Consider the following 19229-nt stretch of genomic DNA (forward strand, 5'->3'; position numbering starts at 1 on the left):
ACACTATTTACCCTACTCTCCGAGTCCGGGTAATTCCACTCAAATCAAAATGCTTGTCTCCTCCTTTTGATTTCTTATTCCACTACTCTCCGAGTCCGGGTAATTCCACTCAAATCAAAATGCTTCTCCTCCTTTTGATTTCTTATTCCACTACTCTCCGAGTCACCCATGCACAACCAAATATAGAATTCAGGCTGGGTCACCCACTCCGTTACCATAATCATTATCCTTTTTTTAATCTAACACAAATACATTTTCCCAGCAGCCATCGTGTGTCAATTTTAACCATGCAATAAATGATCCGTGTCTTCCTCATCACCACAACACTCATTGACAAAATTCTACACCCACTAGAATCCGATTGATGAGACCTATGACTATACATAATGTTCCCTCCTCATCTTCGGGCAGATTTCCCCACGTTCAGCAATGGTAAGAGGTGTTAAGGTGACGTTTGCTAACCATTCTCCATAGTACATTTATGCATTTTTCTTTGCGGAGAATGAAAAAAAAAATGGAAGAATGTGTTCGATCAGCAAACCTAACCCGTACGTGATGCCTGGTTCTCTAGATCTCACCTTTCAAGAGGTAAAAAAAAAATTTATTTCTTTAAAACGATGATGGGTCTTTTGCACGATTCTCATTTTCACATATTTGCCCATTTTGTGTGCTCAAAAAGGAGTATGTGAAGCTTTGCTCAACAATTAGTCTACAACAACCTCTACTAAATCACCACTTCATTTTTTTTTCCATTGCACATCCCAAGCGTACGCTGATCAGAGACGGTCATCCAATGGGACCCACCCTACATAGATAACAACGATGAGCTCTTCAAAACATGGGTCCTCCATCCGAGCCCACACTTTACAACTTTTATAATGTGCTCTACAATGGGAATTGGCAGAGGAATTTTTGTAGTGCCTTTGCCACCCTGTAATGGCCGGCAACGAGATGATGGTCCCCTTTTCATGTGCCTTTAGCTCTCAAAGCCCAGTCAAGTACATGCAAGATTGTGGGCATCTATCTATTTTCATCATTTGATAGGCTCTCTCTTGTTCTCTCCATGTGGCAAAAGTCTATCCATGTTTTTTAACATGTGGGGAGCCATAAAAAATCATTTGAAATAGAGGTCTGGATATAATGAACTCTCACTTTCCATATACTTTGGATCTTTTAGATCATCTAATAGTAAGTATATGTCCAATGTGTCATGCACAATGGTAGTGCCGTAGTGGTAATTGCTTATGCAATTGTTGGACTCTCTCTCCCTCTCTCTCTCTCAACAGACAACCAATGGACTCATGTTATCTCAATATCTAATTTTGTTAAGAATTAATTCGAGAGAAATTTAGTCAAGGAAATGACATGCACATGACATTTTTTTGTTTTACAGGGCACTCATTTTATTAAATACTTTTATGATTGTTTCGACTGTTGTTTTTTCATTTTTCAAAGAAATAGTAAATAAAGGGGTAGAAATTCTCTTTGGTACAAACGGGGTCCATGTCAAATATATTATAGGTCAGCCTTTAGGGGATCTCAGAATATCCTAGCTGAATAGCTGATGCTACCACCACCTTTTTCACTTAGTGTCTTACATGTTCCTCATCTCTCCTCTGATCCATGTTCCTTGTCTCTCCTCTGATCTTTTGCTTCTTTTAATAGTCTTGCAAAAAGAATGAATTTGTGTTTAATATTTTACCCTTCTCATTGTATTTTCCCAGAGCTTACTATGGGGAAGATTGTTGATAGAAAAATTTATACTATTTTTTTTTATTTTTTTTAAAGATGACATAATTGTATTATAAATCTTAGGAAGCTTACATAAGATAGGGACCATGAGTCCCCCTTTGCATTACAACATATGAGGGCATAGAATTATACTCCCATGCCATAAAAGAGAGAAAAAACAAAAAGGTGTTCCTTGTATCATTCCCCTATACCTCCAACCTTTGAACCTGAACTTACTAATACTGTCGCCATCCTAACAGGCCGACCTACATTCTTTTTCCAAAAAACCATTATAAACCTTTCAAAAAAATCCTGATAAAAACTTATCAAAAAACTTTGCGATCTTCCCTTGAAGATCTTGAATATAGACTCCCCTTCAAGACGAGCATTTTCCCAGATCCGTCAGAAGACGCTCAATCTCAAACGCAAAAACCTCCTCATACGACGCAACAGGCAAGAGATCCTCAGCAATCGGTTCCCTACCTGCCAAAGCCTTTGTCCTGTCAATCATATCTTCCAGCTTCTAAATCCCTACCGCCTTATCCCGCTTTCCATCGGAGACGTCTCAGATTCGTCTCGTCCGCCAGAGGTTGGTTGAAGAAAGGATGTTTCTACATTAGCGTATGGGTATCTTTGACGTTGTAGGTCCCGGTTACGCTAAAGAAAGCTTCCACTCTCCGATTTGCTTCCTCTTTGAAAAGTTTGCATTGTCTTTTAAGAAGATCCTTAATAATTTCCCTAGGAGTTGGCGAGAACCTCGAGGCCATTTCATCGTTATAAACCAAGTTTACATTGCCTCTTATTTTGATGTTAATTTGGACTAATCAACAACTATTATCACTAAATCCACTGTAAGTCTTAATGTTTTTTTTTCTACACTTTTGCTTTCCCTGCTGTAGCAAGTTGTAAGGCTTTATATTTTGTTTCAGTCCTTGTGTACTAGGATTTCTACTTCTAGTCTTTTACAACCTTTTATAAAGGGAAATGGTATCAACACTCCCACCATCTACAATCAGCAGTTTTGATCATCGAGCATTCGAGCGACACAAGCACCCATATAGTGCTCATACGTATCAGGATCGTGCGATTGGCAAGAATTTTTACTTAGCCATTAAGATGTAAAGCAAGACCTGTCAAATGTACGGTTCGGATCTTTCAAAGATAGTTACCACTATGCTCCCTTACTAATAAAAGAGAATTTATATGATGGGTGGCCGTGAAAACACGTGAAGTCTCAAAAAGTAGGTACGGCCCACTTTTTGAGATGATCCAAACCGTTCATCTGTTTGGGAACAACGTAAATAGGTTGTGCCCCAAAAATCATTTCCATTGGATGATCCTAACCCTCCGATCTGAACTGATCTGAATATGGAGATTTTCAAAAACCATTTATGGAATCTTCTACAGATCGGAGGGTTAGGATCATCCTATGGAATTGATTTTTTGGGCAACCCCTATCTACGTTGTGCCCAAACAGATGAACGGTTTGGATCATCAATAAAAAGTGGGTCGTACCTGTTTTCCAAGACTTCACGTGTTTTCACGGCCACCCATCACATAAAATCTCACTAATAAAATACTAAGCCTTTCTCACGAAAAGCGAGGAGTGCGCAATGCGCAGTTGCGCACCATTCAGCCTATTCCCCGCTTTCAGTTTATGTGGGCAGAGTTTAACGCTTTATTGACGTCCTACAGGGGAGCGCATTATCCTGGGGGGGGGGGGGGGGGGTCGAAAAAAATTCATCGCCCTTAGCAAATACGCGAATGAACATAAATTATTAAGGAGAGGGGGTGCGAAGAGGGAAAAAAAAAATGGCGCAGCTTGCAGAAACCTACGCCTGTGTTCCGTCGACGGAGAGAGGACGGGGGATCCTGATATCGGGCGATCCGAAATCGAACTCGATTTTATACTGCAATGGCAGATCCGTAATTATCCGATACCTCGATAGACCTCTCGAAGTTTCAATCTACGGTGAGCACGCTTACCACGTCACGGTGGCCCGATTCTCCCCAAATGGAGAATGGATCGCCTCTGCTGATGTGTCCGGTACCGTTCGGATATGGGGGAAGCACAGCGATCACGTCCTAAAGAACGAATTTAGGGTCCTATCGGGGCGGATCGACGATCTCCAGTGGTCCCCTGATGGGCTCCGGATTGTAGCTTCTGGAGAAGGGAAGGGCAAATCCTTTGTCCGCGCTTTCATGTGAGTTCAATTTCACTTTCAGTTGTTTTGTATTTGTTTTTAGGGTTTCTATTTTTTTTTTTTTTTTTTTTTGAATTTGTTCTGATGGGATCAACATTGTAAATTCGATCAAAATTAATTGCATTGTGTTACGAACCCGAACGGTTCGTAACGTGATTCGATCTTCTTAGAGGGAAGATCAGCCTCTTGATCCACTTCGAGGGAAGGATCAGTTCTCCTTTCTGCAAAAAGACACAATTTCTTCTTCATTCCTTTCATTAACAATAGCATGCTTACCGATAAAAATAGAAAATGATAGACATAGAAAGATCTTATGATAAGAATAGAAATAGCCAAATAAAGATTATCCTAATCTAAGTAGGTATCCTAATCTAACATCTGATATTATTCACTAAAATATCGAATTAATTTATTCCACCCTAAGTGGGACCGATCTAAGGCACCTAACACATTGAATGTTTTGTACTGTTGTTATTTCTTTTTGAATGGTATGTTTTGTACTATTATTATTCGAATGGTCTTAATTTGTGAGTGTGAAAATGAAAGACTTGAAAAAAAAAAAGCTCACCTTATATTTGCTTGCAAGAATATGAGAAAGGAAAAAAAATGAAAACTTGGATTAATCGAGACTATTAGAAGGAGATCTGGATTTAAGTTTACTCTTTTGAGTTTTAAAACCGTGGCTGGATTAGCAACCTCGCCTCAATTATGTGGACTAGTGGGGATCATCAAGTAATCTGATGCCTAGCTCGAAATTATAACTTTCTAATCCTCATTTGAGACATTAATGTTATTGGAATTTGGGAACCTAAATGCAATTATGTGCCCAACACTAATTCATGAAGAGAACAAAAAATTATCCTAAAAATAGAAAAAATCCAAAAAAGTAACTACAAAAAGTCCATGATCTGATGGATTTCATGCATTTTTAATGTTTAAAAAAAATCCTTTAAAAGGAAAATTTGTAACAATTTTTTTTGACTGGCACTATGATGAGGTGAGTGCAGGTTGTGTGAGAATAATAGTTAAAGGCCATCTCATATCAGAGGATTTGATGTGCGAGGTGTTCAGTTGAATAAAAAAGTACTGTTGGTGCTAAAAATAAAGTAATGGAGAGGTGGAAGACGCTATTAAGGGGACACTCCAAAACCCAACTTTGTTGGTTGTTTCCTACTGGGCATAGGTGCTACTATTTAGGCTCACATGGTTAATGTTTGCTTGTTTTGTTTGGGTCCGAAGGCTTGAAGGGATTGAATGCGATGGGTATTATTCTTTTATAAGTTGAAAAGTCTTCTCTTCCCAATTTCGGAACTGATTGAGATAATGTGCATTTACTAAAATTGTTTGACAGATGAGCAAGGAAGAGAAGTTTCCTTGGAGTTATAGCGAGCCTAATAGAGCACATATTGGACATCGAGATGTTTTAGACTTCTTTCCATCATGTTAATTGAGAGGCTAATTTAGGGCCAACTTTCTTGCGAAGGAGGCAATAAACATGCCACCATCCATTATTTTAATGTTTATAATGTCGAAAATTTTACTCTTTATTCAACCTTTCGAATAAAACCTTGCCAATAAAAGAAATTGTGAATGTGAGTACCATATTATAAACATTCTTTATTTCCTTAGAATCAAATTTGAGTTGATATCTTGTTATTTTGATCAGTTTTGAATTCCCTTCCAAAGAGGTAAATTGTAACAGCATAGTTGATACTCTTACTATGCTTTTATTCATTCTGTTTCTCATTTCATTTGAATTACGGGCGCAACTCGGGTCGATTTTTGGGAATTCGGGTTGAGCGTTTACGTTAAAATCGGGTTGGGTTCGGGTTGATTTCTATTCATTTTTTTAGCAAAAGCTCAACCCGACCCGACCCAAGTTGCACCCCTAATTTGAATTGAACCAGTTAAGTTTTTTGTTATTATTATTATTATCTCTATGGATTACCTCAGACTGATTTACTATTTCGCCATGTTGTAGAAGTTATACCTCCGACAAATGATGTCTAACAGCTCTTTCATTTCTGGTTCATTATTCATTCTGTGTTTGTACTCTTTTTTTTGTCCCAAGGCAGTCACATGTTTATAGTCTAATGCATTCTAATCATTGCAGAGTCAATTGACATCTTTTTTGTAGGTGGGATTCTGGCACAAATGTTGGGGAATTCGATGGCCATTCAAAGCGCGTATTAAGTTGTGCATTTAAACCAACAAGGCCATTTCGCATTGTCACATGTGGGGAGGATTTTTTGGTGAACTTTTATGAAGGACCACCATTTAAATTCAAGCTCTCTCTGAGGTTTGTTATGGTGATTTTCGTAGGGATGACTATTTTAACTTCATGAAATGAATTTATTATGGCGATTTCTATAGGGATGACTATTTTAAATTTTTAACTTCATTAAATGACTTTTTAAATTTATTTCCGTCACAGGTTATTTATTTGTTGGGAGGCCAATTTGAATTTTATTACTCATATTATTGAAAACTGTCAATCTTATGAGTTCTTTTTAATTTATGTTTAATAGTTTCATAGACCCACTTTGTTGTAATGGGTCTTTTAGTTACATATTTTTTTAATTTGAATAGCTGTATATTGAAGAATTTCCATGTTTTTCCTTGTTTGTCTTGTAGTTTTAACCCCATCTTGGCTTCTTAGGTGGGAGTTGCCTTTCTTGACCTTGATCGTATAAGTCATATTTTGTATGGTTGTTTTAACGTAGACTATTGTGCCCACTTTGGAATGTTGCTCTCACTGTGGAGCTTTTATTCCCACCAGCTCTCGTGATGCACTAGTTCTGACAAACCACAGTATCTGTGTACAAAGGAGGAAGAGAGGGGAATTTGAGACTTTGGGACTTAAAGGAGGCAAAATTGCTGATGTCAGTTATGTCAATCTGACACCTGCTGGTGTCCTGTAATTTCCTGGAGCTTATGGAAGGCCTAAGATGGGTCTGGAAGTATCCCTGTTGGAGTTGAATGTATGGCGTGCAACTCCTCAAAATATGATTATACCAAGAAGGATTGAGATTTATTGATGACTGGAGGTTTATTTGGATTGGATTAGGTTGCTGCAACGCAGAGTCAAGCAATTCTAGGAGTTTTAAGGAGCACCTAGGACTTAGAAATTTATATAAGGTTTTAGAGAGTTTTATTTGGTAAAAAACCTGTAATTTCTGGGTTTTCAGTTGTTGGATTATATTAGGACACTTGCTAGCTTAAGTTTTCATGTTTAATTAGGAGTATAGACGCTTCTTTTTAAGTAATGAGGGACACCCTCCCCACACAAATATTTTGAAGCTCAATTTGGTTCGTCTGCTGCTCAATTTTTTGAGCTAACTGAGTTTCTTTTCTGCCTCTTCATTCCTCCCAATTAATTCTGTGCCTTTACTCTTCAATTTCTCTTTCAAATGCTGTGCTGCTGAGTTTGTTTTCTTTGGGCTTGAATTGAATGCATGTTGGTCATGGTAAGTGATCGGAAATCTGTGTCTGGAATTTCCAAAAATCACAATTTCTAGTCAACTCCAGCTGTTTCTCAACCCAGATTTTGCAGCACACAAGGAAATACATTTTCCTCATGATCTCTGCTCATTTGGATATCTCGGATTTTTGTACTAGCAGGCTGTGGCTGTGACTTTGTTACTGTCATATTTGCATCAACTTGTCAACCCGACCAGTATTCCATTAAATTTGACCTTCTTTAGTTTTTGTAGTTTCTAGATATTATTGAAAAACTACGTTTCTGCAGAGAAAATAGATGCATAAGTTGGGTTTCTGAATTTTTATTACTATAATGCATATTTTAATTGTTAGATTCATTATACATAGAATTTCTAAGATTTAAACTTTTTTACCATTTGGGAACGGTTATGTTCCACATTTCCTCTTGCTTCACATAATTGAGGTCCTACCTGCATTTTACCGTTAAAAATGCCTCTGGGTCAATTCAATTGTGAGGATTCTAATTAGGTCATTTTGTGGAAAGATTTGTAGATAGCAATTTGAGACACAATTATGTACAACGAGCTGGATACTTCGCTTCGTTAGGGATTGAAAATGGAGAACTTCGAGCAGGATTGTCTTTGTGGCATTTGGTGAGGGATGAAGAGATAGCTCTTGTAGGAACCATGATGTTTGAAGATAAGTGGTATCCCCAATCCATTGTTGGTCAGCAGGTGTTTATGCCATAGCTGTTCCATCTCAGTGGTGCTCTCAGTCAATCTCATGGTTGATGATTGCTTATGTTGAGAAATATCTTTTATATTCTAGGTTACTGTTCTTATCGTATTTCTTTTATCTTTTGGGTAGGTTCTTTCTTATTTCTCCTTTATAATGTTGTATCTTTTGTATTTGAGAAAAAACAATGTTTGCGTCGAAAATCATGCACATTTTCTTATTTGTGTATAATAGTGTCGAGAAAGACAAACTCAAGTTTCACGCCTTAATTTATTTGTTATCTTCTGATTTATGTTATGGTTACTTTATTTAGTTAGAGTTATGGAGAACTACTTTGGAATCCAAAGATTTTAGACTGAATAGGACTAAGACAGAATATATGGAATGCAACTTTAGTAATGTAAGGAGGCGGGGTGAGGATGTAGTAAATATGACCGGACAGGAGGTACCTAAGAGGGTTATCTTTCGCTATTTTGGTTTAATTCTACATAAGGAAGGAGAGACTGAAGAGGATGTTAACCATAGAATAAGAGCAGGTTGATTGAAGTGGAAGCTTGCCTTAGGAGTTATGTGCGACCGTAAAATCCCTACCAAGTTGAAGGGAAAGTTTTATAAGACAGCTGTGAGGCCAGCCATGCTGTACGGCCCAGAATGTTGGGCCACCAAGAAGCAACATGTGCATCAGATGAGTGTAGCGGAGATCCGAATGCTTAGATGGATGTGCGGCCACACAAGGCTAGATAGAATTAAAAATGAAGACATTCGTAAAAAGGTGGGGGTGACACCAATTGAGGAGAAGATGAGAGAGCACCGCTTAAGATTGTTTGGACATATATAACATAGGCCTTTGGATGCTCCGGTGAGAAGAGGCGACTCGTGCCAAATTGATGGAGTAAAAAGAGGTAGGGGCAGACCGAAAACAACTTGGGTAGAAACAGTGAGGAAAGACTTGATAGCTAGGAACATAACAAAGAACATGACCTTGGATAGGATAGAATGGAAGAAAATGATCCATGTAGAAGAACCCAACTAGAGCTAGGATTTGAGCTGGATAGATTCCTTTCACATTCTTCATGAATTGTGTCTTAAGGATTCATTTAGCTGACAACCCCAACTAGTTTTGGACAAAGGCATTGTTGAGTTGAGTTGAGTTGAGTATTCTGTTTAACGCACTTTAGTTCCATATTGGTTAGATATTTTTTGTAAGTATCTATGAAGGGACCTGGGTCTCTTTGTTAAGTTATTTCCCATAAGTTCCATAATTTACATTTGGAGCTGTCAATTGTTCATTTAATTGTTTATATGGATAAACCCGTCTCTTTTTCTCCCTCATTTCCAGTCAGTGCATGGTTTCATGCGTCTGTATTTATTAGTAATTTTTGTTCTTAAGAGTGGTCTATTCTCATGGCATGTTAATTTTTGATCTTAAGAGTGGTCTATGGCTCTATGCTCATTGCACATAATCATTCAGTTGTTTTGTTAATTTATGAGATGTTCTTGTAGTAGTGATTTGAGTCATTTGACGTTTGATCGTTCACACAATATTATTAAAGTTACCGAATTAACACAAATTATGAGTTGTTAAGTTTGGTGTTTAGGAGGGTTGGAGAGCAAAAAGAATTGAAAACTACTAACCCTTAAAGATTCCTTCTATGGTTTTTTGCCACATTAAAGATAGATATCATCATATCTGGTTCATATTTCCAGAATAAGTGAATTCTTCCTTTCCTTCTTGATTACACTTACCTTAACATTCTAGAAATAATTAATTGCATAGGGAGAATCAGCTTCTAAGCTGATGTCTGATCTTGTTCATGATTATTTTATTGATGAAAATCTCAATTTGGGGCTGCAGGGAGCATTCAAATTTTGTCAATTGTGTTCGGTTTTCTCCTGATGGTAGTAAATTTATAACTGTAAGTTCAGATAAGAAGGGGCTAGTGTATGATGGAAAGACTGGAGAGAAGATTGGAGAATTGTCTACAGAAGATGGACACAAGGGCAGCATCTATGCGGTTAGCTGGAGTCCTGATAGTAAGCAGGTGAGCATTTGAACTGTTAACTTTTGACCTAGGGGAGTTTTTCTTGATTCATACCTTGCTAAAGCTTCTCTATTTAAAAGTCTAGTTTCTAGTCCAGTCTTGATTTTTCTCTTGCCATTCCAAAAAAAAAAAAAAACTGACATTTTTCTATTTTTATAACAAATGAAACACTCAGGGTCCGTTTGGTAGCCATGAAAACTGAAGTAAAGGGAAAATCGGGCTTTTTCCCCCATTAAAAGCAGTTGAACAGTCGTTCGGTTGACATGGAAAGCATTCTTCCATTGCACCGCCGTTCCCTGTCAAGCTGCTCTCTGCCAACGTGGCACTGAAAATAGAGATTCAAATTTTCTGCCTAAATCGAGCGGATTTAGGTGGAAAATCACGGACATCTCTCTCTTTCTCTCATGTTTCTTTCGCTCTCTCTCATTGCACCTCTCTCCGTCTCTCGTATCATCTCTCATAATTGCTTCCTTTTTTTTGTTGAATCTGGAAGATGGTGGTTCCGCTGAATGCATCTCCGTCTACTGTCGCACCTCTCCATCTCTCGACGCTGTCTCTGGAACGGAACTTCCTGTGAACGGGAGACACCAGCTTCTCTTCTCTGAAACCCCCCCAGACACCAATAAATCTTACTGCCCCTAAACCCCAGAAATCCCGCCCAAAAATCTCCTCATCTCTCTCCCTGGAATGAGAAATTTTTTCTATTCCTACTAATTCCAATCCCTCTCTTTTCCTTGTCGGACGCATCATTTTTCTCTGTCCAATTCATCTCCCGGCAGCCAAACAGGCCCTTGCTGAAACCGAAACATGAAACCTTGACTATGATATCATTGATTAATTTGTGGAAATGTGAACCTTCCTTCCAATTTATAATTCTTTTGTTGTGGAAGGTTCAAAGTTAACTTTTAGAATTGTGCAACCTCGATTAGTTGAAGAATATTTTGGAAGGAAAACTCAAACGATGGGTAGCTCAGAGCATCTATATTATATAGTAAGATCATTACATCATTAAGAATTTTTTTTTTGAATGGTATTACATCATCAAGAAGGAGGAACGCTTTTTGAGAACTTTTATCTGCAAATCTTACTTGTAATGTACGTGTTTCTATACCTATCTTTGTTTATAGGCTACAGATTCTCTGTGTATGGTACATTGTCAAGTTTGAAACAACTTGTGTATCTTCATCATTTGGAATCATCCCTACTCCATTACTAATGTTTCAATCTACCTATTTCCATTATGTTTTTTTTCCATTATTTTTCAAAGCAAGTTTTTTCTTGTTTAATTTTTTTCTAATCATTATTGTATCAGAATAAGTTTATGCTAATCTATTTAGATATCTATCACTTCTAGGTTTTGACTGTATCTGCTGACAAGTCTGCGAAAATATGGGAAATTAGTGAGGAAGGGAACGGAAAGGTGAAGAAAACGTTGGCATGTCCTGGATCAGGTGGACTGGAAGATATGCTAGTTGGATGCCTTTGGCAGAATGACCATCTTGTCACTGTTTCTCTTGGTGGCACAATTACTTTATTCTCAGCAAGTGATCCAGATAAAACACCAATATCTTTTTCTGGGCACATGAAGAGTATTAATGCATTATCTGTATTTCTCCAAAGCAGTCAGAAGGTCATCTTGTCTAGCAGTTACGATGGTGTGATAGTGAGATGGATACAGGGCATGGGATATAGTGGTAGATTAGAGAGAAAAGATAATGCTCAAATCAAATGCTTTGCTGCGGTAGAAGAGGAGCTTATTACATCTGGATTTGACAATAAGGTGAGAAACTATTTTTACTTGAGATGGATCCAGTGCATATACTTCTGATGTGTTCTTTTCACAGAGCTTATCCACAAACGGCCTTTCTATACTTGGCATGTTCCTTTTCTGATTGTCCTGCATGTTATATGTATGTCAGCTCAGTAGAACAGACTCTATGTTGCGCAATCTCACAGTAAAAAATACCCGAAAATATTCAAATATGAATCCTTGAAGATACAGTTCAGGGAAGATACAGATGCATGTTAAAAAAATTCATTCCTGTTGTCACATGCATATACTTTCGTAACTTTCATTAAAAATTTTGTCCTGGGCTTGCATTTTCATAAACTTCCGAGAAAGATAAATTAGCCCCCCCTCCCTTCCCCCCCTTTTTTTGAAATGTAGACTACTTACTCCCTTACTGCTGTTTAAATGACTAAGTTAACCCTATACATAGGTGGCAATTATTCAGACTGTAAATAGGGATCTATTGAAGTTTCCATCTAATAAAGGTGCATTTGTCACTTTATGATAGTGAATTTTGTCAGCCCTTTTTTTGGGTGCATTTTTTTTCTTTTATGTCATGTTATTTTAGCAGTGCCTGGATTCTGGGCATGAAGTAGCCATTTTGAGATCATGAGTCCCGCTTCTTCTTCATGTTCAGAATTTTGAGCTGTGAGATCGTGAATCTCCAGCGTTGTTCAATCATCAGTCTCGCACATCACGACTGTGGATTTCCTTTTTTGATGAAAAGTGAGCCAATAATGGGATTTTTTTCGATAAACAGGAAACTTAAGAATAAGATGCTCCAGGATGGAACCATTCAAAAAAAAAAAAGAAGATGCTCTGGGATGGAAATGATGGAATGTTTACAATACCTGGATTTAGTTAGATACAATTTGAAGGTTTTTTTAGGTTCATTGATCAAGGCTTGATGGAAGAACGTCACAAGTTTCCAAAAATTGAATGAGTTATTTTCTTTTGTTTCATTCAGCTGACCTGTTTCCAGTATTTTGTTTTTTCATCTTACTGATGTTTTTGTGCACCCATTGTTTAGGAGATCCTAAATGTAACTACTCACAATTACACGCACACGCACGCCATTGACACAACTTGCACTGCTATCTGTTTATATTTTTTATCTAATAGTTCCCTTTTTTCCCCATAAAACTCAGGTAAGGAGAATTCCTCTGCGTGGTGAACAATGTGGAGAAGCAGAGTCCATTGATATTGGCAGTCAGCCAAAGGACTTAAGTTTTGTGCTTCATTCTCCTGAACTTGCTTTGATTTCAACTGATTCAGGAGTAACCATGCTTCGTGGGCCCAAAGTAATGTCAACCATCAATCTTGGGTATACAGTGACAGCATCTGCGATTGCGCCTGATGGAAGCGAGGCAATTGTTGGTGGGCAGGATGGTAAATTACATGTATTCTCTGTCAATGGTGACACGCTTACTGAAGAGTCTATCCTTGAGAAGCACAGGGGTGCTATTAGTGTTATACGTTACTCCCCAGATGGTTCCATGTTTGCTTCAGGAGATGTCAATCGAGAAGCTGTTGTCTGGGATCGTGTCTCCCGAGAGGTAGGATAAGAGTTCTCTTATACTTCACAGTTTTGTCTATCCTAAGCTATTAAAGCATGATACTTTAATTTTCTGCTATATGTACTGAACTTTTATAGACATCATGATTTTCACCGTTTTTTAGTAATTCAACAGCTGATAAATGCTACCATTAAAAAAAAAAGTTGACAAATTCACAAAAGGGCGGCCCGGTGCACGAGGCTCCCACCATTGCGGGGTCTGAGGAGGGCTAGATGTACGCAGCCTTACCCATGCTTTGCAGAGAGGCTGTTTCCGTGACTTGAACCCGTGACCACCAGGTCACAATGGAGCAACCTTACCGTTTCGCCAAGGCTCGCCCTCATAGGAAGAGTATTTTTGTTAGCCTACCGTTGATCAACCTTACCGTTGGTAAATGCACATTTTGTTATATTATATGGATATAATCCATATTTTGTTATATTATATGGATATAATATATATTTTGTATGTTGAAATAGAGATATTTTTGTACTTTTCATAGGAAGAGTATTTTTATCTTTTCAGATGTAACTCACTTAATACAATAAAAGAGAGAAAGCTACACAAATTGTGTAACTTTCATCCCCACTGAACATTTTTTCTCTTGTTTATCTTCTCTACGTCTCCATCTTCTTCTATTTCCTTTATTTCACACTTTTCTTTTATATCTTCACGATTTACATGGTATCAGAGTAGATCTAGATTTAAGGGAACTAGATGCATTCATCCTTTGAACCCTAGACTCTAAAGAAACTTTAAGGCGAGGCATTGACTGGTGAAAAAACCAAATTGAACCTCCACTGGGCTATGGCTGAATCCATCAGCCTTACGGCTCATCTCCCATCAGATTTAATCAAGCTATGGAGATTTGAGCAGATCCATATCAAGAGCTATTTTAGATGTTTTTATTCAATTTTTTGGATTCAGTTACAATGAGACTTCTGGATATTTGGGTATTTTAAAATTAGGAAATAAGAGGGATCAGATCTATAGTATGTTGATTCAATCTCTCTCCTGGACATATTTTTTGGAGGAAAACAAGAGGGGTTTTGACCTTCTTTTTGTATTAGATCCTATGGAAGTGATTTCATGAAATTTGAATGTGATGTGAAGAGTTTAGACTTTAGACCAAGGTTGCCAAGGCGGGAATCGAAAGCGAGAATCGAAGGCTCCGGGGATGGTTGGGAGCGGGAATCGTGGATTCGCAGGGGATTCGCCGGGGAATCACGGTTCTAAAAATTGGGAATCGGGGTTCCGACGAATCCGAACCCCGATTCCCAATTTTCAGGGATTCGAACAGATTCCCGAATCGGATCCGCGTACTGGGGAATCGCGATTCCCCAGTCCATGGAACGAATCATGCTTCCTTGATTTAGACCACTTTTTGTGAGGCTATTCTGGTTGTTTGGCAGCTCTATTTTGGGTTGATTTAGTAAAATTAGAAAAAGGCAGCCGTCAGATTGTTGGAATTCTTGTTTGAGATTTTATTTGTACACTTCTACCATGTCTAAAGAGCAGTTGTCGAGAATTTCTATGATTAGTGTTGATCAGCCTAAGACGCAAGGAAAGTCACATGGATTTATTGGAATACAAATTACCACCATCGGGCTAGACGAAACAAATTAACTTGAATGGTTACGGTCAGCACAGATGTTCATTGGGAGTAGAACTAAGCTAGGGTATATCAGTGGTTGGATCAAAGAACCAAAGGAAAATTATATCGACTATGAAAAAATTGGGAGTCAGAAAATCTCATAGTAATGTCTCTGCTGTTGCATTCAATGCAGCCGAGCAGCAGTGAAGGGTTGTTGTTTCAACGTACAACCCAAGATTTGGGACACTGCAGCCAAGACTTGGTCGCACAGGCGTGATATTGCTTGGATTTGTCAGGTACATCAGGGCATAGTTAATCTCTCTCTTGGAGAGATGTCTATGGATAAATACTATGGTATTCTAAGGAGTAAATGGGAGAAATTAGACCACTATCAGCCTATTTCACCGAGTGTCGAGCATATGAGGAGACATATGGAGCAACGAAGGATATTTGAGTTCCTCAAAGGGTTTAACTCAAATCTAGAGTTGCTGAGAGTTAGGTTCTAAGTAGCTGAAACTGATTCTGAGGTGATTGTGGATTGAAAGCCTGTATGATGACCCATCTACTCATGCTTTTGGGAATGAATGAGGGTATTTTTTTTAAAACACTGTTATATCCTTATGCTTTTGGGAATGAATGAGGGTACTTTTTTTAAAACACTGTTATATCCTTATGCTTTTGGGAATGAATGACGGTGCGTTTTTTTTAAAAACACTGTTATATCCTTATACTTTTGGGCAAGGATGTGTTATAGTGTTCGGCGCAGTCATGGGATGGTGCACATGGTGATGATCCTACGAAACTCAAAATGTTGAAACTTCCTACAGTCATATGATATAGCCCACACTTTGAATTTGTTGCTGACAAACACGTCGTGTCGTGTCCACACTTGTCGACACTCCTTTCGACGCTTTTAAATGTACTACCACTAGAAAAAAAATTGTGTTTACCTCTTTTATTATTAACTCTTCTTTTAGCTCTTCTTTAACTAATATTTGTTGTTATATCCCCTCCCCTAAGCCTAAAATTCTACACAAACTCTTATTCCAATATTATGTTCATTGTCTCATAATGGTATCCCTTTCTTGATGCATATTGGAGGCTAAAGAGAACTCGATTAAATTGATGAATGCATTTTTATATGATTAGAGGTTATATTTGATTAATCCTAAGATTTATTAATTTGTTAAATGAATACCGTATTTATATTGTTGCAAGTTACGATAGTAATCGGTAACATTATATACTTATATGTATGTACGTGTACGGGCGGGTCACCATTTCTAGATTTTTAGGGGTTGCCTTGTTAGACATCTCGTATCTGTGTTGAAACTCAACACACGAATCCGTGTTCACGAATTATGATTATATATGTTTTCTTTTGGCCGTGTCCCCGAATCTAATTTTTGGGGGTTCGCTGTGTCCGACACTGTGTCCATTTCCACAATCATAGCTACAGACATAATACCAATATCCCACGGATGTATTTATATTAACATTTTTGAAGAAGCAATATAACAAAGCCACATCCACATGTATGGATATTAGTGAAACTATACAAAAATTACAAACAACTCAACTCAACTCAACTAAGCCGTTGTCCCAAACTAGTTGGGGTCGGCTAATGAATCCTTTAGGCCGTGTTTGGTTGCCATGGAGAGTAGTGGAAGAAGTAGTCAAAAGGGAGGTAACAAGCATGGAAGATGTGTAGAGTTGTCTAGGGGAACAAAGGTAGTCAAAGGGGAAGGGCGGTAGTAGCGTTTGGTTGCACATAGAAGGCATGTGGAAAGTGTAGGGGTGCCATTATAAAAACGGGAGTGGAAGAGAGTGAAAGCGAAGAGAGAGAGAGAGAAAAAGGTAATGATTATATAAGACAAGACATATTCTACTCATCTTCTTGCAAAAAACCACCAAAATGGAGTTTTTCCATTGGAAGAGTAAAGGAGGGAACAAGCCCGCCACATAAGCATGATGTCTCCATGATGTCTGGAAGTCAAATGGAGAATGAACTCAAATTTGGCAACCAAACGGCTTCCGGGGTTTCATATTCCACAAAATGGCCAGCCGTCTTCTATATTTTTTGCAACCAAACAAGGCCTTAGGAAATTTTCATGAAGAAGATGAAAGGATCTACCCGGCTCAAATTGACTAAGTCTAGTCCTGACACTAGTTGGGTTCGTCTACATGGATCATTTTCTTCCATTCTATCCTATCCAAGGTCACGTTCTCTGTTATGTTCCTAGCCCTCAAGTCTTTCCTCATTGTTTCTACCCAAGTTGTTTTCGGTCCCAAGCCTGTGTTTTTCACAGCCTGTCCCAAGCCAGGATAAAGTAGGAGCGCAGGCGTCAAGTTGGCAGCCGGCCGTAGACTGTGCCACTTTTCTATGAAATGAATTATCTCAACTCAACTCAACAAAGCCGTTGTCCCAATCTAGTTGGGGTCGGCTAAATGAATCCTCTAGAAAAATTTCATGAAGAAGGTGAAAGGAATCTACCTGGCTCTAGTTGGGTTCTTCTACGTGGGTCATTTTCTTTCATTCTATCCTATCCAAGGTCATGTTCTCTGTTATGTTCCTAGCTATCAAGTCTTTCCTCACTGTTTCTACCAAAGTTGTTTTCAGTCTGCCCCTACCTCTTTTTACTCCATCAATTTTTCTATGAAATGAATCCTATAAAAAAATTACAAACATGAAAAATTAAATATTTTGAGCTTTCTTGTTTGCAATCTTTATATGTCCATCCAAAACATGCCGTGTGGGTTTTTCCTTATTTTTTTGCTGCACTTATAATGAAGTCACTTCGTTACGTAGTCCTTGATTCTTAGGGATGTCCGTATTTTTTTCACAAGCATGAAGGGCTTTGATTCTTCGAAAAGATCAATACAATATCAATATTGTTTATAATGGGAAAGCTTGTGTGCTTCCGAGGTTATTTAAATGTGAGGTTTCTTTTAACTATCAAATACCTTACAAATGTAAATTTTTTATAGCTATTAAATATCTTACACATAAAATTTTCTCTATAGCTATTATAGATGTAAGATTCCTTATACCTATAAAATAGCTTACATTTTTAAGCTCTAACTCTATTTTTAACTTGTAAAAAATTAGTCATAAAGGCACACATTATTCATATGTATGCGTAGCATGAGTAGTGTCCACACATAATGTGTGCCATTTTCTTGCATCTTAAGCAATGTAAACAATAGTCTGCTTGCTTTCTCCTCCTAATGAGACATGGTATCTCAGCATTAGCGTGACCGCTCGTATACTTTTCAAAAAAAAATTATTCATTTTGCAGGTGAAGCTTAAGAACATGTTGTACCACACAGCCCGCATAAACTGCCTGGCTTGGTCCCCCGATAGCAGCATGGTTGCTACGGGGTCACTCGACACTTGTGTCATCATATATGAAGTGGGGAAGCCTGCATCGAGCCGGATAACCATAAAAGGAGCTCACTTGGGTGGAGTCTATGGATTGTCATTCAGTGATGAAAACAGTGTGGTTAGTTCTGGGGAGGATGCATGTGTGCGTGTGTGGCGAATAACACAACAGGAATGATGATGACTATGACAATGATGCAGAGTTCAGTTCAACAAATAAGAGGTTTGATATTTATGCAGTGTGTTTTGTTTTTTGATTATTTGGGTGTTTGTACCGACGAAAGAAGCAAAAAAGTGGTGTGGGTGTTTGCACAGTGTGTTTCTAATCTCAAATGTAGCTATATTTATGTTTTTGGTCATGCTGTGTTGTGGAAGAATTCACTGGCGCCTTTTCAACAAAAAAAATCTACATGATTATGCATAAAATTGTATTGTTCATATGTATCATAGCAGGTATGGCCATGCCGTGATTGTGTTTTGACGGGTTCAAATAAAAGTAGAAATTGAGGTTGGTGAGTTTGTTCATTTATTTTCTCTTCTTTCATTTACATTTCCCAACTTGTACATATCTTCATTTGCTGAATCAAGTGACAAAATGCTTTTTGAGATTGTCATCCTTGTATGGTGCAAGAAGTTTTGAATAAAAATTGAATAGATCCGGTAGCTCATGTAGACGGAGACAGAGAGGGAAGGGGGTACTTCCTAGTGGAGGGAAACTGCCGGATTTCCAATTTCTTATTTCCACAGTAAATTTA

At 38.1% G+C, this 19229-nt stretch overlaps 1 protein-coding gene across 2 annotated transcripts; it reads left to right on the top strand.

The window, feature by feature from the left end:
• The first annotated feature begins 3441 nt into the window (after positions 1-3441).
• Positions 3442-18999, top strand: LOC143884321 (actin-interacting protein 1-2-like). 2 transcript variants are annotated; one of them, XM_077387831.1, is made up of 6 exons: positions 3442-3935; positions 6073-6234; positions 9967-10153; positions 11508-11933; positions 13091-13498; positions 13634-13887. In XM_077387831.1, exons 1-6 carry the CDS (start codon positions 3544-3546, stop codon positions 13664-13666), a joined length of 1608 nt encoding a protein of 535 aa, XP_077243946.1. In that variant the 5' UTR covers positions 3442-3543; the 3' UTR covers positions 13667-13887. The 2 variants fall into 2 exon arrangements, with proteins under 2 accessions (XP_077243946.1, XP_077243945.1); XM_077387830.1 differs by lacking the exon at positions 13634-13887 and adding an exon at positions 18392-18999 and having other exon boundaries at positions 3443-3935.
• Positions 19000-19229: the final 230 nt, after the last annotated feature.

Source organism: Tasmannia lanceolata, unplaced genomic scaffold, assembly GCF_043159265.1.
Source record: "Tasmannia lanceolata isolate RefF3 unplaced genomic scaffold, GAP_Taslan_0.1 ptg000008l, whole genome shotgun sequence".
In the NCBI taxonomy this organism is placed as follows: Eukaryota; Viridiplantae; Streptophyta; class Magnoliopsida; order Canellales; family Winteraceae; genus Tasmannia; species Tasmannia lanceolata.